Source organism: Staurois parvus, unplaced genomic scaffold (assembly GCF_062004578.1).
Source record: "Staurois parvus isolate SC_StPar_1 unplaced genomic scaffold, SC_StPar_1.0 ptg000679l, whole genome shotgun sequence".
NCBI lineage: Eukaryota > Metazoa > Chordata > Amphibia > Anura > Ranidae > Staurois > Staurois parvus.
In genome coordinates, this window is record NW_028318475.1 from 422,079 (window position 1) to 445,826 (window position 23,748).

General features: G+C 40.7%; 2 protein-coding genes across 2 annotated transcripts in view; both read right to left on the reverse strand.

Moving 5' to 3' along the window:
- The window catches only part of LOC149447611 (transmembrane protease serine 11D-like), a 69,971-nt gene extending 69,902 nt beyond the window's left edge, over window positions 1-69 (reverse strand). The window contains exon 1 of the mRNA XM_089652296.1: window positions 22-69. The gene's annotated coding sequence lies outside the window, so the exon portion shown is untranslated. The remainder of the gene's footprint in view (window positions 1-21) is intronic.
- Window positions 70-21,819: 21,750 nt separating this feature from the next.
- Window positions 21,820-23,748, reverse strand: part of LOC149447612 (transmembrane protease serine 11D-like) — a 36,615-nt gene continuing 34,686 nt past the window's right edge. Inside the window, exon 10 of the mRNA XM_089652297.1 lies at window positions 21,820-22,664. Coding sequence (XP_089508423.1) covers window positions 22,506-22,664 — 159 coding nt within the window. The 3' untranslated portion in view covers window positions 21,820-22,505. The remainder of the gene's footprint in view (window positions 22,665-23,748) is intronic.

Consider the following 23,748-nt stretch of genomic DNA (forward strand, 5'->3'; position numbering starts at 1 on the left):
AACCTGTTGGCCTATGCTTACCTTTGAGAATGTTCTTTTGTCAGACCTGCTTAGTAGGTGTCCTGGTCTCTGAATGACTTCAACAAAGATCTGAGATCACTGGGTGCTCAGAGTTTGACAGGGTCTAAGCAAACAAGTGATGTAAGCAAAACTTGTTCAACAAGCTCAAATCAACAAGTGAGATTCCAGTGATAGGTAACACACTATAAAACAAAACTTACACTGGGATCTAATACACTGAGTCAGAATATGTTAGTACTTCCTTAGTTGCTTAAAGTGTTACTAAACCCACAACAGTAAAATCAGCCTGTATATGCAGTAAAGCATGCTTGTTATACTCACTGTGGAACCTAGGGGTTAATCCTCTGCATTGGGTAAAAAGGCTGTTTGATCCTTTCTTCTCTACCCCTCCTCTTGTTGAAATGACCACCTGATACAGACTGAACCCGTGGTCACATGCACATGCTCAGTTTGGTGTGTATTGCCAGTGAGGTTGTTTTTTTTTCTTGGGAGAGTGTATGTGATCAGCACATGGCCAATCAGCTCTGTCCAGACAGAGGGTCAGAGGTTTCACATGCTCCTAGAGCAGAAAGAAAACTCCTACAAGCTTTAACCAGTGCTCTGCTGAAGTCACAAGACTGCTCTAACTGCTGATGAGAAAAGGTAGTTAGCATTTTTTATTTACTAAAATAATTGCATTTCCAGTTGTGTGTACTGTGGGAGACCAGATATATTGAATGCAGGGTCCTGGGTTTAGTAACACTTTAATTAGCAAGAATACACAATATGAAATGAGGAAGTACATCAAAAGTATAAATCTCTTCACACATTTACTCATAAAGGCAAACAGTAAGCCAATTGTAACATTTTAAAATAATAACTATAAATATCTAAGTCTTGGTTCACACTACTGTGACCTGAAAGTGGTGCGACTTATAGTGCGACTTTGCCAGGCGACTTCCTAGTGACTTAAGTACTTCTTTGATGCGATTTTGATATGACTTTCAGGGAATGCCTGGATAATCTTCCTGTAATGTCGGATCCAAATCACATCAATTTAAATGAGGATCCGACTTGGAGGCGACTTCCATTAAAGTCTATGGGCACAAATTGAATAGAAGTCGCCTTGAAATAGTACAGGAACCTTTTCTAAAGTTGGAGCGACTTCAGTACTGCTAATTAAGATAGTTCTCATTGGCTAACATGGGATTTCACATGTCATGCAACTTGGGGTCTCACAAGTATGATCCCAAGTCGCGACAGTGTGAGCCGAGCCTAATTCACAATATTAATATAATAATTTTATGATATTAATATAGTAATTAATATATAAGGTATCACTATCTGGACATGTGTCTTTGTATATTTCTAGTTTTCTGGAGTTATGTTGTTACAATAACATTTAGGCCCCTTTCACACGGGTGGTTAGATTTCAGCTTTTATCTGTGGTTAGAGGAACTCATTTACTGTACAGCAGCTAAATGCAAACAATGCATCTCTATGGCTCTATTCACACACTACGTTTAGCAACGTTTTCATAATATACGGTTTTATGCGCTTAGGAAAAATAAAGTTGACAGTGTCCAGGAGTGATGTACCGCAGCTTTCTGTACATAAACCTAGTTCATTGTAGTACAAAGAAAAAATAAGTAAACAGTTGCTATAGAAAAGGAAAGAATTTACTACCGCAGCTAAATACAGCTGCATGGAAACGCACATCATTTCAGATAAACGTAATCTACAAACACAATTGATCTCTGTGCCAGGAGTGTTGGAATTTCAAAATAAAAAAACATGCATTTACAAATGGCAGAACAACCGCCCATGTGAAAGAGTCTGTATATTGTATTATTCAGTACCTTTATACTGTTGATTTAAGCCTGGTCCACACCAATGCGTTTTTTTGGTGCTTTTTGCAGAAACGCATTACAGCCCATTTAACGTGGTTTCCTATGGGACACATTCACATCTATGTTTTTTTTTCAACTGCTGCATTTTTGGAAAGGGTCATGAACTTTTTTAAACATACAAAATCATGTAGTGAGTTTTTGATGCATGCCAAAAAATGCATATAAAAAACACAAAACGCATCAAAAAACATGTGAAAAATGCATAAAAAACTCGTGCAAAAATGCACCACAAAAAGCACTGCAGAAACAGATCAAAAGCAAATCACATAGGTGTGAACCAGGTCTTAGCCACTTGACCTAAAAAGCCAGTAAGGATTTAGCCAATTTCATTTTTTGTATTTAAATTCATTGTAACCATAACTAAAGCTAATCCACATATATAGCAATTGTATACCCCGGAAGTATTTTCATTAGGCTTCGTTCGCACAGGCCTCCTGTATTTATATTATTTAAACACAGGAGAATTTATCTGTGTAGCACAAACAAACTTTATATTTCCCAGATCACTTTTTCACTGATGGGCGGCACTACTGGCCACTGATGGGTACTGGTGGGAGCACTGCTGGGCACTGGTGGGTGGCACTGCTGGCCACTGATGGGTACTGGTGGGAGGCGCTGCTGGGCACTGGTGGGAGGTGCTGCTGGGCACTGATGGGTACTGGTGGGAGCACTTCTGGGCACTGGTGGGTGGCACTGCTGGCCACTGATGGGTACTGGTGGGAGGCGCTGCTGGGCACTGGTGGGAGGCGCTGCTGGGCACTGATCATCAGGGCAGTGATCATCAGTGCCCTGATGATCAGTGCAGATGTCCTCTGTGTCATTTGCTGGTTATCAGCAGTACTTACCTCACGCTATGACAGCGTGAGGAAAGTGTAGCCGATAACCAGCAACTGTATTTACATTGTGATCTGCTGTATTATTGGACACAGCTGATCATGTGGTAAAAGGCCACTGTGATTGGCCTTTTACCTAATCATGTGATCAGCTGTGTCTGTAGGACACAGCAATCATGGAGAGCACCGGGTGCACGCCGCTGGGAGCACGTTCTGGGAGAATGTCATATGACGCCCTCCGAGAACTGGACAACCGTGATGTAGCTGTCATTTGGCAAATGGTTAAGCATTACATTTTTATTGAGTTTTTATTATATTACAATTTAGGATTTACAATACGAGTAGAAACCGGGCTTCTATGTAAGACATCCACCTGTCAGGTTTTCATTGCAGCCTGTTAGGGAGATTCACCCTCTCTATTTGTCCTATTTACCACTATCACCAAAAGTGAAAGTAAAAGAAAATCCCAAATTTGGGGTTGACACCAGAACATTGATAGAGGGGAAACCTTTCAATGGGAACACCAGTTTTGGTGACCTCGGTGACAACCAGAAATTCACTCAGTTTGCAGGAATTTCCTCTTTTGGCGTTTGGGTAGAAAGTGAAGATAAAATCTCCCCAATGGAACAAAGATGAAAAAAATTATAGGGTTACTCTATCCAAAAATGAAAAAAAAAAGTTTTGCCCTTAGTTAGAGGTTAAGTAATGCTGGTTATAGGCACAAAGATTGGGTAGACTCTTGGAAAATCTGCTGTCCTGTAAGTGCCTGCATTCTGCCAAACACCATTGTAGCAGTTGTTACTTACCTGGTTCAATGCTCCACAAGGTACAAGTATACAGAAAATAAAACTCAATTCATGTCAGCATTGCGCACGGATAAACCTGATGAAGCCACTGACTCTGTTTAGTGAAAATTGTATTGTATAATCTGCTAAGAACTGGAGTTTTCCCTATAGATAGGTAAAACCTCTATCGTTTGAATTTCTTCTTCCCCTTTTGAAATGCTGGTTCTTTTACTTCAGCCTCTTTTACAAGGGTATGTTCAGGTGGTAAAACCGTGCACCAGAGGCACATTTTCAAGTCTTCACAGTCGCCTGCTAAAGCCAGGCAATGGCCACTGGACAGCCCCATACACATTTTTGAGACATAGCAATAAAAATAGGGCTTGTCATATTTAGAAGGTGATCCTGCCCGCCCCCACACCCCATGGAGGTAAATGGGACCTTGCCACAACTGTGCTGCAATGGATGTAACTGTGGCATGGTGAATGAGGATTTCAGTGTGAAATCTCATCTCAAACAGGCATGTGGGATGCACCATGTCCCCTCCTGTTTGCCTGCTAACCATGTGTCAGTTACTGCCGGCAAAGCAGTCCACTGCAGATAGTGAGCCAACAGCTGTATCCATTGACATATAAACAGTAAATGTATGTCTAAGGAAATAAAGAAGAGTGATAACATAGCATACTAGCCATTAAACACATTATATTTATTTATATTTTATGATCACAGACCTGCAAAAATGTTAATACTTGGTGTATCACTAACTGACTAGACTCATTTTCTGTAGACAGTCAATTAAGACAATCAACAGGGGAGCAAAAGACCCCCTTAGGTAGTTTCATTGCTATTACTAGTCACTAGAAGAGGAAATTAGTCATGGGAACAGGTTCCTCAACATATAAAAGAACTGCTAGGTAAGAAAGACACATCTTCCTTTTGTCAAAATGCTAATATTTGGTCTCCAGCTAAGGTTTCTTTCATTCTAAAGAAGTGTGGTATGATGGCAATCCACATGACACTTAATTGTCCACCTATTCCTCAATACACAAGGATGGCACATGTCTGATTTCACAAGTCTGTAGCATTTCCTTTTCCTGATATTTTCCTAACAGTTTTCCTGCTTGTCAAAACCTGAAATGAGTGGTTAGAGCCCTTTGTAATTTCCCTTTAAAGATATGCATTTACATCCACTACTCAATATATGTCATACAAACACCATTCCTGTTATCAATAGAGATCAATAGAAAGAGCAATAACCCTTTACAACCAATCACATATCTTGTAATGGATATGGTGGTCCCCTTATCTGGTCATTTACACACTTTGCAAGATGTAGTCCTTGCACAATTGCTTGCGTCATGGAACAATCTGTGTTTGGTCAACTTTTTTTTTTTTTTAATTCTGGTTATTAGTGTTTTCAATATAAACACAAAGCACTCAGGCGGTGTACCCCACGCAGGGGTGCACCAACCCGCAAAAGCAAAAAAAAGACACCATAGTGTCAGACAATAATGCAATTTAAACTTCCTAACAAAGACAGCTTGTGTGAGATTGTGGTTTGTGCTGAAAAAGGCACAATCCCTGTAAACATAAGTTATTTTATACATAAGCAAGGTGGAATTAACCAATTGTTGCCAGAACTGGACTGAGGGGGGAAAGGACTTCTTCCAGTTCAAGGCAATTGGCTTCCAGGCATAGAATAGAAACAGACCCATAAGGGTCCATTCCGCTACAATGCGAATTATTTCTTCCACTAGCCCCAGCAAACAGATCCTAGAAGAAGGAGGTGCCTGCAACTGCATTAATAATATCAACAACTGCCCCCCAATACTGCAAAATAGCCAAGTAATCCCAGAACACATGTATAAAATCCACCGTTGGGTAAGCACATCTCCAGCAGGCCAGAGAAGATGTTGGATCAAGTTTATGGAGGCAATAAGGTGTAAAGTTTGAATTAAACCAGTCTGTCTCTGAAGGAAACAAGATGTTTGAGCTAGGAGTCCCATATATCTGTCAAATTATCATTGTCAAAATCTGGGATATCCCTCAGTCACTTCTGTCTGAGGGTGAACAAGTCATGTAGGGACTCCAGCAAGAGAGTAAGATACTCATAAATAGCAGAAGATGGCTGGTCTAGGTCAGAGAACAGAGTAAAGATTCCATGTCTGATCGTTCCACCTCATTTTGTGTAGTGATAAACCTACAACCAAAGGCATGAGAGACCTGTAGATATGGAAGAGAAAATGTGCTGATAAATTATATTTGGAGCGAAGCAGAGAGAAGGGGACCAAGGTACTATTCTCCGTAATATGTGGGAGAAGCTTTTTTGATATCCCTCCTAGATTGTAAGCTCCGAGGAGCAGGACCCTCCTATCCCTCTTGTATTGAACTGTATTGTTGCTGTATTGTCTCCCATTATATTGTAAAGCGCTGAGCAAATTGTTGGCTCTATATAAATCCTGTATAATAATAATAATAATAATATCTGGCACAACCGTGAGGGTTGGGTATAGTGTAAAAGTGTGGTAGTGAGAGGTTGTTCCATAATGGGGTATGTGTATGGTCAACTTTAGTTTTGGAATTTTCAAAGCAAACCAGAGCTTTGTTCATTCAGGGCAAAGCAAAAGGTTTCCTTTAATTTTCTCTCCCTATCCAACTCATACTTACATTTTCTGCAGCTCCTTGTCACTAGAGATGAGCTCAGGAGTGTTTAGATCCTAGTTTGAACCTACCTAAGTGATCCTGCTACAAAGCTGTCACTGGACTTGCCCAGTTATAGGTGACCAAAGTATTCCTCGCCTTGCAGACAAACTTAAATGCACCTCTTGTGTGTGTGGTTGAGGGAAGGAGAATGCCTCAACTACTTATGATTGATTCAGAACAGTGAGAGCTTCTTGGGAGGATTGCTCAGGTGGGTTTGGGCTAGGATCCAACACGCCTGAGCTCATTCTGACTTTTCACATTATTCAGCACCAGAAGACAAAGCAAATTTCAGGTACTTCCAGGTATCGAGGAGCATGTGACTCACTCCATGTGTCAGCACTGTCACACAGGAGTTCCATAGCCCTGTGTAATCTATGACTCCAGCAACTTGTAGCTTACACAAGGCTCTCCTTTCATGACCCACAGCAGAATGGAGTGATGGGAGTGTGAAAGGAAGGTAAGTATTTGCTACTGGAAAGACTATCTGATGCAAAGTTTTGAATTATTATCAATTAAACAGCCATTCTTCTTTATTTCTTCCTTTCTTGGGAAATATTGGCTTCCTCCATTCCTCCAGAAATACAGCATTCAAGGATTGGTTACACCAATGGCTTTCTACTATGAAATCTTTCACAAACTCCTTCCTCAGAAAACCGTTCATATTTGAAGCTGCAAATGGGCTGATACAACTTTGTGGGGATACAACTTTGTGAAAGGAGATGCAATTTTTTTGAGGCATGGGAATCAATTATTGATACTTTACTAACTTTGATCACTTTGACTAACTTTAATGCCACTCTAACCTATGATTAAAATGGATAGTTAAGATTGGCAAATTAAGCCACTGTTTTATTCTCAATTTCTTAATCCTAAAGTTTTATCATTGTTTTTATTCTGTGATGCACAAGGTGGTAGCTGAATATGTAATACACAGCAACCACTACCATGTGGAAAGTATAGTTTTAGATCAGAGAATACTGCTTTAATAGTGCTTCTTTCTTCAAGACTCCAGTATTATTTCACGGAAAAATGTCTGGCATTTTTGCTGGCTGATAGCTAAAAAGAGTGGGAAATTTGAGTGGAGAGTGAAAAAGTTTTACTTTTGACTACCGGTGATTGCTGGTGCTTGTAGTTGTTTTATTTTCTTCTTTGGGTCTTGCTAAAAGCTTTTTTACTTTTTTAAATCACTTTTTCTGTCACTTTTTAAATTTTTCTCTTCCTTTGCTTGCCTTCCTTCAGCCTGCTAATTAAAGGGAGGGGTTATTTGGTCACAGGTGCTACAGGTACTATATAACTTGCTGTAGAGCTCACTCTGAGCTTGCTTGTATTTTGCTTGCTGGACCTTTGACCAAGTGGACCTTTGATAAGTGGAGTTAAAAAACTGGAGTGGACTTCTCGGTCCTTTCCTACCTGGAATTCTCTTCGGGAGTCACGGAATGTCCCTCCGGCGGAGTTTTTTCGCTACCTTCAATTGCGGCATTGGCTGATCTCACTGCGCGGCACTTCTGCTTTTTGTTCAGTGGGAGCGTGACCTGGGGGCAGTCGTGGATCTGGAGGACTGGAATAGGGCCTGGTCACTTATAGCTAAATGTTCATTTAATATGAGCACGCTGGAGGCGGCATACAAAATATTGTTTCGTTAGTATTGGGTTCCGACTCGTTTGGCCCAGGCGAACCCTGCCTGCAGTGATCGATGCTTTCGGGGTTGTGGCCATCGTGGTGATGTATTGCATGTCTGGTGGTCATGCCCGAGACTGTTTCGTTTTTGGTCTCGTGTGTTTGGCCTCCGTTTCACCTTGTTCCATCTCTCCATACGCCGGGATGCTCGGTATGCTTTGCTTCATTGTCCCATACCGGGCCTCCTGGCTCATCAGCAGAAGTTGGCTTCCTATTTGTTTTTGTCAACCACTAGAACAATTGCTCAGGCCTAGAAGAGCCCATTTGTCCCTCTTCAGGGGGTGCAGAACTATATGACCACTATGATGCTCACTGAACAGATGTTGAGTATCTGCAACAACTCCCAATGGAAATTCTTGAAAATATGGGAGCCGTGGTTGCAATATGCCTTTCCCATGCTCCCCCCAGCTAGTCTGGGGATGTGATGTTGTTTGGTATTGGCATTCTTGAACCCCTGCTCTTGGTTTTGTTATCTTTTTTCTTTTGTACTCCTCCTTCCTTTTCTTTTTTTTTTGTTTGTTTTTGGTGTGGCAGTGGATAGCTGTGTTTAGTTTGAGTTAGTATCGATGTTATACTAATGTTTTGTCATTTAAGTGCCATTGATAGCCCCTGCGTGGGCGCACCTTTTGCTCTGTTGGTGTTAGAGCACTGTTTTTTCTCATTTTTTTTGTGCAATTGATCGCCCCTACGTGGGCGTGATTTGTTACTCCTGTGTTAAACTGTTAAAAATTAATAAAAACCATTGAAATACAAAAAACTGGAGTGGACCTTTGATAAGTGGAGTGAAAAAACTGGAGTGGACCTTTGATAAGTGGAGATAAAAAACTGGAGTGGATCTTTGATAAGTGGAGTTAAAAAACCGGAGTGGAGCTTTGATAGTGTAGTTGAAAACACGAGATTATAACAGGACTCTACTAACCTGTAAGTGACAACTGATATTCCTATTAATATTGTAACTGGGATAATGCGTGCTAGCAGGGTTGAAGGTGTTTTTGCAGTGCACAGTTTGCCGCATGTATGCAACAGCTCCAGGATGGATACCGCTGCGACAGATGTGAGCGGGTTGCCCTTCTGGAAACTTGCGTTAGAGATCTGGAGGAGCAAGTTGCAACACTGGGCAGAACTGACAACCTTGAAAGGGGTCTTCTACTCTCTGAGCAGATAGCTAATGGGATTGATGTGGAGGGGATAATCAGGATTATCAGGTAGGAAGATGGGTTACTGTAACGAGAGGGAGTGGTAGGGGCTCACAGAAAAGGAAGGCTGGCCCTGGGTTTGTGCACCTAAACAGATTTGCCAGGTTGGGTGAAGATGTGGGGGTGGCAAGCTCAGGGGTGGCAGCCCTGGATGTCACTGCTATCCCTAACAGTGGGGAGGGCAGATCATCTGGGAGGGGTGGTGAGGGTAGTGCAGGAAGGCCTAGACAGTTGCTGGTAGTAGGGGATTTTATAATCAGAAGGACTGATAAAATAATTTGTCACCAGGATCGCCTCAACCAAATGGTTTGCTGTCTCCCTGGTGCCAGGGTTCGGCATGTGGTGGACCGGGTTGATAAATTACTGGACATGACCCAGCTGTCTAGGTCCATGTTGGAACCAATGACAGAATACATGGAAGGTGGAGGCTCCTTAAGAATCAATTTAAAGAACTAAGCTGTAAGTTGAAGGGAAGGACCTCCAAGGTGATATTCTCTGAAATATTACCTGTGCCATGCACAACTCAGGAAAACTTAGGGAGATTAGAGAACTCAATGCATGGGTAAAGACCTGGTGTAAGAGGGAAGGTTTTGAGTTTCTAGATCACTTGGCTGACTTTTCATTGGGGTGCAAACTATATGCAAAAGATGGTTTGCACCTAAATGGAAGGGGGTCTGCTGTGCTGGGGGAGAGGTTTATGGGAAGGCTGGAGGAGTATTTAAACTAGGATCGAGGGGGGAGGGAGAATTAGATTACAACAAGTACTTATTGGTGGGTGGAATGGGGAAAGATAAATAAGTACTTATTGGTGGGTGGAATGGGGAAAGATGGGGGGAGAGCTATGGCAGATAAGAAGGTTCCCATGTTACAAACAACCAGTGGAATTGGTACCATTTGTATGAAAAAAAATATGAAAAATACGTGTGCACAAGGTGTCAATGAATTAAAGAGTTTGTTCACCAATGCCAGAAGTCTGCCAAGCAAAATAGTTGAGTTGAAAGCTTCGGTGCATGAGGAGAACTATGATTTAATTGGTATTGCTGAATCTTGGCTTCATTCTTCACATGGCTGGGCCATTAATATTCCTGGCTATGTTCTCTTTGGCTATGACAGGCTATGACAAGGTAAATAGGAAAGGTGGTAGTGTCTGTCTCTCCAGAAGTGATCTCAGAGCGAGTGTGAAAGAGGACCTAGATGATGGAGAGTATGATGAGGCTGAAGCATTATGGGTGGAACTGCACATGGGGGTGCGTACTACAAAGGTAATCATTGGAGTTTGTTATAGGCCTCCCAGTGTTAATGAGGAGGTGGAGACTCAGCTCCTTGCACAGATTGAAAGAGCTGAAAGGGCTGGGACAGTGATAATAATGGGGGATTTTAACTACCTGGAAACTGACTGGAGTAATGGTACTGCAGGAACAGTTAAAGGGCAAAATTTTTTAAACCTACTGCAGGACAATTTTATGGTACAGGCCCCAACTAGGAATGGCGCTCTGCTGAACTTGATAATCTCAAACCATGCAGAGCTTATTACGAATGTACATATAAAAGAACATCTGGGTATCAGTGACCATAACATGATTTAATTTATTGTTAGCTGTAAACAGCAAGCCCATACGAGAAAAATAAAAATGCTCAATTTTAAGAGAGCAAATTTTCCAAGGCCGAGAGCTGCTGTCCAAGACTTAGACTGGGAGGGAATATTGGCATCAATGAACACAACACAGAAATGGGAGCTCTTCAAAAAGACTGTATGTGAACACACTGAAAAATATATTCCCATGGGCAACAAGCAGGGGCGGACTGACCATTTGAGCACTCGGGCACTGCCCGAGGGCCCGGGGTCAGTAGGGGGCCCCATGAAATGCCCCTGGTACCTTTTATAGGCTTTTTTTGGGTGTGCTTTGAGTGTGGGCAAGGACACAGGGGCCAGATGATCCCCTATTGCCCGGGCACCCCATGAGTTGTCAGTCTCCCCCTGGCAACAAGTTTAAAAGGCTAAAAATCAAACCTATGTTGCTTATGGCCAAAGTTAAAAAAGCTATAGATAATAAGAAGAGCTTTTATTAAAATTAAAAATGAAGGAACGCTATCATTGTTTAAACATTACAAAGAATATAACAGAATATGCAAAAAGGAAATAAAGGCAACAAAAATTGAAATGAACAATTGATTGCAAAAGATAGCAGGACCAACCCCCAAAAATTCTTCAAATATATTAATAGTAAAAAGGTCCGGTCTGAGCATGTAGGCCCTTTACAAAATAATATAGAGTGGGTGACTGGGGACAAAGAGAAAGCTAATTTATTAAATACCTTCTTCAGCTCTGTGTATACAAAGTAGCATGGGGGAGCTCTTGTCCATAATGGGCATGGTATTGACACAGCCCCAGATGATCCACATTGGCTCACAACTGATATGATCCAGAAATATTTAGACAGAATAAAGGTGAATAAAGCACCTGGACCAGATGGCATACACCCACGGGTCCTTAAAGAATTGAGCTCTGTCATTTTAAAGCCATTGTTTCCAAATTTTAGGGACTCTTTAATGACTGGCATAGTACCACTGGATTGGCATAAGGCCAATGTGGTGCCAATATTTAAAAAGGGGTCAAAATCTTTACCAAGTAATTATAGACCTGTTAGTTTGACTTCTATAGTTCGGAAGATACTGGAGAGTTTAATAAAAGACCACATAGATGAGTTCTTGCTGGAAAAAAATATTTTAAGCAACAGACAGCATGGATTCATGAAAGACAGAAGTTGTCAAACAATTCTGTTTTCTTTTTATGAGGAGGTGAGCAAAACCTTGGACAGAGGGGTGGTGGTGGACGTGGTATACTTGGATTTTGCAAAAGTGTTTGACACAGTTCCCCACACATGGCTAATGTGTAAGGTAAAGTCTATGGGCTTGGAAAAATCTGTATGTAAATGGAAAGAAAACTGGATAAAAGATTGTATTCAGAGAGTAGTGATTAATGATTCATACTCTGAATGGTCTGGGGTCATCAGTGGTGTACCCCAAGGTTCAGTGTTGGGACCCTTACTTTTTAATATATTTATAAACAATATAGGGTCTGAGATTAAAAATACCATTTCAGTCTTTGCAGACGACACCAAGCTGTGCAGTGGAATAACGTCCTTACAGGATGTCTTCAACTTACAAGCCAACCTCAATGCTCTGTTTAATTGGGCAACTATGTGGCAAATGAGGTTTAATGTTGATACATGTAAGGTTATGCACTTGGGGGCTAAGAATATGCATGCATCATACATACTAGGGGGAGTACAACTGGGGGAATCAATGGTGGAGAAGGATCTGGGAGTTCTGGTAGATCACAAGCTTAATAATGGCATGCAATGCCAAGCTGCAGTTTATACAAGCGAGCAAAATCCTCTCTTGTATTAAGAGGTATAGACTCCAGAGAGAGAGATATCATATTACCCCTGTACAAATCATTAGTAAGACCTCATCTGGAATATGCAGTTCAGTTTTGGGCACCAATTCACAAAAAGAACATTGGGGAACTGGAGAAAGTACAGAGAAGGGTGACCAAACTGATAAGAAGCAGGGAGAAGCTCAGCTATGAGGAAAGATTAGAGGAACTGAATTTATTCTCTCTTGAGAAGAGGAGATTAAGGGGGGATATGATCAACATGTATAAATACATCAGTGATTCATATAGTGAACTCGGTGTAGAGCTATTCACCCTGAGGTCATCACAGAGGACAAGTGGACACTCTTTATGTCTGGAGCAAAAGAAATTTAATCTCCAAATACGGAAAGGTTTCTTCACAGTAAGAGCTGGATGTGGATAGACTTCCTCAAGAGCTGGTTATGGCCAGCTCAGTGGATTGCTTTAAAAATGCCTGGATTCTTTTGTGGATACATAGAATATAACTGGTTACTATTTATAAATAGTTGATCCAGGGAATATCCGATTGCCTCTCGGGGGATCAGGAAGAAATTTCTTTTCCCTGCAGGAGCAAATTAGATCATGCTTTGCTGAGTTTTTTTGCCTTCCACTGAATCTACTGTGTATGTAGAATGATAACGTTTTTTTTTTAATGGTTGAACTGGATGGACTTTTGTCTTTTTCAGCCAGACTAACTATATAACTATGTCTTTTGTTATTAGAAGGATAAGCCTTTATTCTTTCAAAATGGGGGAAAAATGTTCATTCCTCTCACATGAAATGCATACTGAGTTTTAGGTATGTGATCTCACCTTTCAAGCTGGAATTGTTTGTTTTGCCTATTCTTTTATACCTGCTGAGTCAGATTACTTGACTATTTGACGTGACACAAATTCCACTGCTTTTCCTTTGGCAGCTCTGCCCAATGCATAGGGGGTTCTTTACTACAATCTGGTGCAGCTTTGCATAGAAACCAATCAGCTTGCAGGTTTTATTGTCAAAGCTTAATTGAACCAGCTGAGAAGTTAGAAGCTGATTGGCTACCATGTACGTCTGCACCAGTTTCTGAATGCTGCAGTTTTAATAACCCCCGCAAAATGTCATAATGGAAGAACAAAGAAGACACCAGTACAGTAGCATTATCAGTCCGGGGGAGATAAGTGCCGAATGCACTTGCAGATTTAGATGAAGTTGACTAACAAACTGAAGCCCAAATCCTGCTAACGCTTTTTAAGCAGTTATAGCAAACAGTCTTTTTCCTTTTTGGATAAAGGCTTTACTATCAAGCACATGAGGTAGTGAACCATATTAGATTGCCAGCTCGGGGTTCCCCAGGGCATGGAGTCTAAGCCCCAGCCTACTTCTTCACCAGAGCCCCTGATGGTGGGGATGGACTTGCGGCAAGCTAGAACCAGGTCGAGGCCCCCAGGTACACCCAGCTGAGGATACGGAAAACGCTTGCGTGAACAAAGTACTATAGCAGGAGACAACAGGAAATCCAGTAGACAAGCCAAGGCCAGGACGGGCAGAAAACAAGCACAGTTGGTGGACGAAGCCGGGGTCGGTACACAGGTAATCAGATACAGGAGTAGCAACCAACAGGAGCTCAGAGGACTAAGAAGTTGCTCAAGCAAAGTGGGCTAGACTGAGCATGTCTTATATAGACGAGCAAACTAGGAGGCAGGCCAGGAAGTGATGGAAGTGAAGGAAAGAAAACCCAGAGAATAGCAGGCGACCACCCATAGGTGAGCAGAGACAAACCACACATGTGAAGGGAATCATGGTAGGAAAAGCACTGCAGCGAGGTAAGAATACACAAACCAGAAACTGTAGGCTAACTTGTGACATTAACATTATTAAATAAAAGCTGATCACTGTATTCACCCCTGTAAGTGTTAAATGGTTTGTCTCAAACCCTCTAACCCTTGGCAAGCTCGGTATGCCAAGGGAAGATGAAAAACAACAGATTTACTGACCAGATCACCAGGTGAAAATAGAGGAAAAAAGACCACAAAAAATAAAGAAAATAACTGCAGCCACCACATCTAGGGATTGTAAAGCTGCAAAATATTACATTTTTTTTTTTTATTTCATACCACTTACACACATAGCAAAAATCATTTAAGACAGTACTTATCCTCCCCCTGGCGGTATTCCCGAGTGTAGCTCGGGGTTAACTTTCAGTACCAAAAGCGGTAAACCCAAGCTACACTCGGGATTACCCTGCAGCGTTGCTTCGGGATCCCTCCAGCATTTACCTTGTCCTTCGCTACGGTGATGTCCCCCCTGCAGTGTCCCCGGTCATCTCCTCTGGCCGATGCCGGCATCCATCTTTCTGGTTCCGGTCCCTGCGAGCGTTGGGACATACAGGGGACAGAACCGGCAGGAAACTCAAAAATTTTAAAAGTGACATTCACTCAATACACTAAAATCTCATAGCATAACATTACTGTATCAAAGCATTTCACATACATTTTGTCCCTAGTGCTTTGTCCTGTGCCCTGCCTGCATTTTTACTGTTCTTTCTGCCTGGAAACTGAGAAATGTCCATGGCGTCCAAAAAGTGTCCCTTTAGGTCAAAAGCAGTTTTAGAACCAGCTAGAGAACAGCGATAGTAAATTAGAGCCACTTGCAGAATTGAGTGATAATGATTCGTGGGGAAATTCGTCATCAGACACTGAAAACGATTTTGCGACTAAGCTCAGTGATGTGCGAACGTGACGCTATATTTCAAATTTCAGTGTTTTTGGTTTGATTATATTATTGAATTACATTTATTATTATTATATTATTATTTTTTATGATTATTTATTACATTATAATTTATGATTTCGTGTTTAAAATTTTATCATACCCGAGATGTTTACTAGACTCTTGTTCGGACAGATTCAGTGAGTTATTCCTAAGAATTTCAGGCCTACAATAAAAAAACCAACATATTTCCATGCAAAAAATTTAGCGCTTTGAGCACAGAAATACTGCCATAATCAGACTGCTAGGGAGGTTAAGGGTCTATCTATAAATAATAAATACCATATAGACTGCGCATAAATGGTGTAAAACACAAAAAAGTTAATGTTAATAATGAGCATCACAGTAACCAATACACATCTATAAATTACTTAAAGTGCAGTCCCAGTATGTGCAAATAAAGTGCAAGCGTGCTGAATTCTTGATTGTGAACTCTGTATTAAAGTGACAGGTGCTCCACTCTGCTTAGACTGGTGCCCCACATGGATTTACACTTACCGTCATCCCATGACCACCTATCTCTAGGTTGGTCACTAGCACTTTGATTGGGGCTATCCCAAAATGCCACGTGTGAATGGTAACCAATGTTCTTTCCCGTAGTATTCCATGATGTTGTTATTGGTAACCAATGTATATTCACCGAATCAAGTTGTAAGTGATAACCAGTGATCCTTCTCTGGGGCTAGTTTATTACTAGCACTACTCCTTTCAGGGAATCTCTGGCACTGGAGGATGCAGGATAGAATTTCTATGTGTAGAGAGGTGAGCAGACTGACGGGGATGTCGGGAGGGTAGAAAAACCCCAAGGTTAGCACAGCCCAACTCTGGTTGTTTTGTCAGCTCTCAGCACACGTGCAGCACTTCAACAGGTCTCTCTCAAAACTCCTACTCCCTTTATAAATAAATTGCTGCTTCAGCATTTGCACATTCATCACAAATAATCCCTGTAATGTGTACTATATGTTTATTTCCTATGATTCTCAGCTCCATCTAGTGGCCATAGGTGAATATTTCATTCATCCAGCCATCCTTCATTCATAAAGCGCTCTTCATTGTGGGAGTCTATAGTACGGCTTCTATGAATGGAGCACAAGGTCAGAAAGGGTGGGCATAGTAGGCACTTGATGAGTGCCTGTCAGAGGTGCAACACAGAAAGATTGCAGCTGTGGGGATATCTGGGGCCAGAGGGGAAAAAATATCTCTAACTTTCAGCTTTAAGGTAACAACATTGCTCCCTCATAGATTCAGTATAGGGAGTTGTTACTCTAGGACAGGAAGTATGTTATTGTCAGGATCAAAAGGTGACTTTAAAAGAAAATGCAAACAAACCCAATGCACTCACCACATCTAAAGATTGGTTAGTAGCTATGTATTTAAATTTGGGGGGGTTTAGATATGCTTTAACCTTACATAACCTTCTGAATCCTTAGCCCAAAGCTTAAACTGATCCTAACATATACAGTACATTTAACTAACCATCTAACCCTACATTTAATCTGTGTGCTGCTAGTTGTAGGATTAGGCTGGATTGTCACTAACAGCTTGGGAACCAATCAATTCTTAATCAAGTATTTGTAGCGGAGTACCCATTTACTCAACAGGCTTTTGTAAGGCCCTCTTAACTCGATTTCCCACAACTCTGTGGGTTCCTTGACACACCATGGGAAGGTAAGTGCATCAGATGTAGCTGGGCAAGAGATCTGCAGTCAAACAAAATGTCCTTCACTGTCACAACCATTCTATAGGCATCTGAAACAGATCCATGCAGCTACGCCAAAAGACCCAGCTACTATGGGAAGTCTTTCCCCAGATGCTGCCATTTTATTGTATTTCCAGTTGATTTGCCGTTTGTCCTTGATCAGGTTCCAGTGGGGTTACCCTTGGCCTAGGATTCCTCCAGCCGTCCACCTGTGTTACAAAAGCTGCACTGAACTTTACTATGAGGGATGCTGTTTAGAAATATAACTGCAAGTAGCTGTTTACTGTTTTACTAAAGTAATGATTTTCTGCTTGATGTTACCCTTATTGAGCCACAGGAACATTTTGTGAAGAGTCCATGTTAGTGCAGCTTTCATATGTCTGTGCAGCTTTCATTATTCTACAGTGTCTGCATTTGGTTTGCCATCTGGAACCTGTTTTGTATTATTGCTTCTAACTTTGCACCTGTTTAGTAAACATTAATTTACCATTACTTTCTGTCTAATCATTCATCTGATTATCCTTTCTGGTAAATTACCACTATGTCAACTATGAAATATTGATCATGTGCAGGTTGGAGGCTTTAGTCACAATATAAGCCTTCTGCATGTATACAACTGATGGCGCTTGCTCCAGGTCTGTTTTGAGCTGCCACCTTGTCAGCTACTAGCCAGCCCGCCACCCCTCCAGGAAATGCCTCCCAGATAAGACCAGTGCAGTGTGGTGCCCACTGTCCCTGAGAATACACAGTGGCACAACCGCACTAAACTACAATCTCCATGCATCAGTCAGCCCAACTATACTGCTCTGCCACTCCTATGCCTTAAGGACAGCAATAGTGTTTTGACTTGGACCCGTGTGATGTTTGTGTGGAGCTGTCACTTTACTGGTTACTGAAAGTCACTTAACCTGTTGCTGAAAGTTACTGAACCTGCCACCACAATGGATACTGTATAGGATAAGGCAAGCTGCTAGTGCTCACTCCTGTGCTCTCAGGTGTAAGTGTGATTGGTGGAATTGCATTCAACTAAATACAATGCTTTGAACCTCCCTTGGACTCTGAGTGTGTTGCTCCTTCGTGCTGGGTACCATACCACTGGCCCAATCCACAACTGCTCATATATTTGTAGAGCAAAAAGGCAATAAATAAATAAATGCAGAAAAAAAGGCATTTGTGAATTTAAACAGATAAAAAAACACCCTTTTTGGAGTGTAAACCCTTACATAATATACCCAGTGAAGTGTCATGTAATTACACACTCATACTTTTGTTTCAGTTCTGCAACCTCCAAACGAAAAGCTTCCACATCTGGTGTTTCTGGGCCTGCAGCACCTAAGTGCTGTTTAAAGTGCATTGTTGGGCTTCTCTGGTTCTTCAAACAGCTCTACCAATATTTTAGTGAGCTAAGAGTTGATTGGAGGGAGCAGACACACTCCCTTTCACACTGCACACAGAAACAGAGCTGAGGCGGTCAATCACAGGCTGTGTGCTGGAGCTCCCTCCCCTGTCACCTTTTTTTCTCTTTTTAGGGCTCATATACACTGCAGCTGATAAACTCACGTTTAGGAGCTGTTCAGCGGTTTTTTTCAGCAGCCCCTGAACTCACCCTAATGTTTTCCTATGTGTCCATGTACACATGTTTACAGTCGTTTACAGGTATTTGAGTTTACAGTCTTTTTTTGAACGCAGAAAACTTCTGTTCAGCAGTTGATTTTATCAGCGTTTCAAACGCAAAACGCAGCTATAAATGGCAAATCGTGTTTATAAGCGTTTGCGTCTGAAATTTTTTTTTAACTCTTCCAGTTCCCAATGCTGTCCAGAGCCTTTTTTTATCATGAAAAATGCATGCAAAGCGTTTTCAAGGTACTCAGATGGAGAAAACACTGAAAACAGGATGTTCCTACTAAGCTTGTCACACATCTTAATGACCAATTCACACCTCAGACCTCTCCCACCCTTGGAAACAAAAGCTATGTTAATGACCATTCACACCTCAAATTCCTCATGAAGACCCCCCGCCAGGTGGCCTTAATGACTCACTCCACCAGACACCTTTCCCACCCTTGGAAACAAAAGAAATGTTAATGAGCAACTCACACCTAAGCTAACTTCAACACATACTGCTATCTCTGCTTCTACGCTCTGTATTTCTCTGAAACAGTCTGAAATAGTTAATAATTTATCACTTTTCAGTGCATTCTGGACACTTGGGAGGTTCTCCAGTGCTTATCTTTCAAAAACGCTTCTAAACGCAAACGTACATGTGTTATGCAAACGCGGCTAAACAGACAGTTTTTAACCTACGTTTTCCAGCAGTCAGTTTCCATCGTTCAGAAGTGTACATGGGGCCTTAGTGTCAGGAAAATTTGTCACAAGTAACTCAAGCAGATAGCAGAGGAACAGAACAGCAAACAGAAATGACACTTAGGGCTCCTAATTGAGAAAAGTACACACTGTAGAGGGATGTGCTTTCTTAATATTTCATGTCTGAGGTTTACAACCACTTTAAAGTAGAAGTAAAGCCTAATGTTACTATTCTTAAATACCATCTATGTACTTACCTTTTTAATTCAGCCTGGTTCAGTCACGTGACCCTGAAGCTCTGGCTACCCTTCGTAAGGGAGAGCTTGACAAAGGCTGTGAATTCCTGGAGCCATGATGTCACCTTCAGACTCCCGTGGCCCCTCCATTGTCAGTGCTCCTTTCTCTTTCTGTGCAGTAGTCACTCACTGACACAGGGAAGCCAGAGCTGCAGGATCATATGACTGGACCGGTTAAAGGTAGGTAAGTACACAGTTTTTATATATGTACAGTATGCGGGACAGGTAGGAACGTTTTTATGAATAGTTACAATATGTTTAGCCTTTTCTTCCACTGTAAGTAAAATTAGATGGAAACCCTAAATAGAAATCCTTTATCTAAGAGGAAAACATTTCGTTTTATAATGCACGGTGTATCATAAAATAACTTTTTCCTTTTTTTTGCGCTGTTTTTAAATTTTTTGCATCTGGGTGCCTATCTTCTGCAGTCTTTTTTTAGTCCCATACTGTCTACATACACTTGATTTAGTGACACCTAGATATCGTTGCTCTAGGTGGGCATCCTGATGGGGACAGCAGAAGAACATGGCTGTGTAATGAGCATTGGCACAGCCATTTACCTCCAGTGGAAATGCTGACAGGGTGATAACACAGTGAAACAATCAGAGAACAGTAACAGCGTTGTCACCTCATAACAGGAAATGTCTGAACAAGGACCTTTTATGGCAGCGTTACCTGGTGTTATTTTAATGAAAGTAGCAAATTTAAATGCTGACAATGGCTTTTGAAACTATATTAACATGATAAAGATTATATACTTTAATATATAATGGGCTGAATTTACTTTAAAAAGGTAACTCCATCTTTTGCACCATGTTACAGCCACATCAGCACAGCAGTATCAATCATTCATAAACTTCTGTGAATGAATAAACTACAAGTCCCATCTGCCCCTATGGCAGATGTTCTTAATGGAACATGAGCGTGGTAATCGCAACACTCATAGTCATCTGACACTTCCTCCAGCTCTCCAACAGAAAGCCCTTCCTCGGTATGGACAAATTGCTGAAGAGAGAGGCTGCAACAACCTGACATTGCACCTGCAATCCACTGATTGTGGGTCCAGTGCTTTGCTCCTATGGAAAAAAAATAAAAATGCACATTTTTTTCCTGCAAATATGGGTACATTTATTATTTTTTTCTAAAAGGTGGACCTAGCCTTTAAAGTAGTAGAAGCAAACATTCAATATATTGCAGATTTCCAATTCTTAGATGTGCATTAGTTCTCTTTTTTTGGCTTTCTTTCTTCATTTTCATCCAGTGATATAGTCAGCAACTCTATTGTTTTTTCACAAATTCCAGTTGTCCAGCAGAACAGCTTACATGGATGAGACCATCGATTTACCACTGGCAAGAGTGATTAACGACTTGACCTCCGGAAGATTTTACCCCCATCATGACCAGGCCATTTTTTGATATTTGGCGCTGCACTACATTAACTGTGCAATTGTGCAGTCATGCAACACTGTACCCAAATGAAATGTATACCTTTTTTATCACACAAATAGCTTTTTTTTTTGGTAGTGTTAAATCACCACTGGGTTTTTTATTTTTTATTATATAAACAAAAAAATACCAAAATTATGAAAAAAGCAATATTTTTTACTTTTTGCTATAAAACATATCCAATAAAAAATTTAAAAAAATCTAATTTCTTCATTAATTTAGGCCAAAATGTATTCTGCTACATGTCTTTGGTAAAAAATATCAATAATTGGTTTGTGTGAAAGCTATAGCGTCTACAAATTATGGGATATAAACTGGAATTTTTATTTATTTATTTATTTTATACTAGTAATGGTGGTGATCAAAGACTTATAGCAGCACTGTGAAAGTAGGACGGGCAATCTGACACTAACTGACATTTTGTGGGAATTGACTAACTGCCACTGACATCACCAGTGACACTAATACAGTGATCAGTGCTAATAATATACACTTTATACAGTGTATATTAATTTACACTGTAATTTTACACTGTACTAACGGCAATGGCTGAGAAGGGGTTAACATCTAGGGGCAATCAAAGAGTTAACTGTGTGCCTAACAAGTGTAACTTGTTTACTGTGTGGTGTTTTTACTTAGAGATGTGCCGGTTTTTATTCCCTGCTTCGCAGGGAGACAAAAACCCACATATCGTCGCTGCCAGAAGAGAGCTCTGTGTTGTTTTCTCTCCTGTCACTAGCTCCGGCGCAACTGTTATTACAAGAAAGAGACAGTGAGTGGTATTTACAACTTTTCAGTTTTATTAAATCAGAATATGATTACTAAAATAATTGATATATTAAATATTGCAGAAAAATAAATAAAAATACAATATAATAATATGTAATTATAGGCAGCAATTCTTTTCTGTACTTGCGTACATGACTATTGCACATAAGTCTAAAAAAATAATAAATACATGTCACATTTACAAATAACAATGACTTATGCACATTCCTGTATAACAGGAAAATATATGAAACATTCTAATGAATGAGCAGATGTTTCCTTTGACTCACAAAGTTCTAAATGCCATTTTTATAAATATATTTTCTCCATGCAAAAATAACCTTTAAAATAAACTATGTGAACAAACTGTGATTATAAACCTTATATGTAAGTCTAATATATATGAATTATATTTACTTTGAACTGTGGAAAAACAGTAATTTGTCAGTTCTGTGACAACTCAAATTGAAACTTTTAGCTTGCTCTTAAAGTGAGAGCATAGCCTGCAGAGCTGATCGAGAGGAAGTTTTTCAGCAAGGTGGTACAGTAGAATGAAATTTGGCCGATCTCTGCTGAGCCGGCTGAATTTTTATCCATCTATGAGCAGCTTTAGTCAGCAACATGATGTCTGGTTGACTGTGTGTCTCCTGTAGCAGACTTCCCAGGCCAGTACTTTCTCTAGGCCGTTCAAGTTCCTCCACACCACACTCATTTTCTGGGCATTACAATCCAGACTTCTGAGTAATCCAGTTGCGCAGAGATGTAACTCTGGTGTAGATGCCAGGCTTGTTAGGTAATGCACACTCATAACCAGTACTAACAACTCCAATAAGGAACCACTTTGTATTTTGCATAGAGACCAAAGGACCACCAGAATCACCCTAGAGTGAGACAAGAGCAATGCATTAGTTTAATATGTCAAATATTGGCTTATCCATACAGTATATTATAGCTATGAAGAAAAACAAAATGCGTCTGAAGTAATGTTGAAGGTAATACACAAATTAAATATAAACAAGAAAAATAGAAACCAGCGCAAACACTTTAAAGTGTAGTATGTAAAAAAAACATATGTACAGTATTTATTGAGCAAATAAAAATGCACTCAAAGGAGTAACTCAGACCAGGCACAATATGGTGATCAAGGCAGAATTAGGAGTGACATCACACAAGGGGAGGTTCTAGCCATTGCATCCGCACTTCTTGGTCACGGACAAGTGTTGATCTTCTCATAATGAAACTTGGCACCTATTTCTTTGTCTGTAATATAGACTACATGTCCCTTACTATGTTGTTGGCCTTCGTGATTCTACCTTGATCACCCCATTCTGCCTAGTCTGAGTTACTCTCATCAGCATTTTTATTAGCTCAATAAATGCATATTGTTCTATATACACTACACTATGGAGTCTTTGCCCTGGTTTCTATCTTTCGTGTTTGCACTACAGATGGAGTGCCCCCTCCTGGTCCACCGGCTATATCACTCATTTAATCAGAGTAGTGTTTTATTAATTAGTATTGGACTATCCACTCATCTGCTCACACATTGCCTATTTATTCATCATTCATTCGTTTATATACTGTATTTATTTATTCTATCAAATATTGATCTATTGATTGGTTTTTCAATAGCATTCAATAATATTTATTCGTTTTTTTTCTATTGGGTGGTGTTTATTCCCACTGGTTGGAGATATTGGTCTGACCTTATCTTGATACATTTGAGTAGCAGGAAGTCAAATGCTGTGGTCCCCATGAGGGGATCCCCACAGCAGATTTTTTGTTTACTTTCCATATGCTTTTTCACAAATAAGTACACAATAACAATAACCAATATATACGTAAGACTCCTGATGAAGTCACGTGATGTGACGTAACGCGTAGGGTACGCTGATGACGTTAGGCCGTTAACCGGAAGTGCACATGCCGCCATTTTGAAAGAGGGATTTCTGTATACACTTGGCA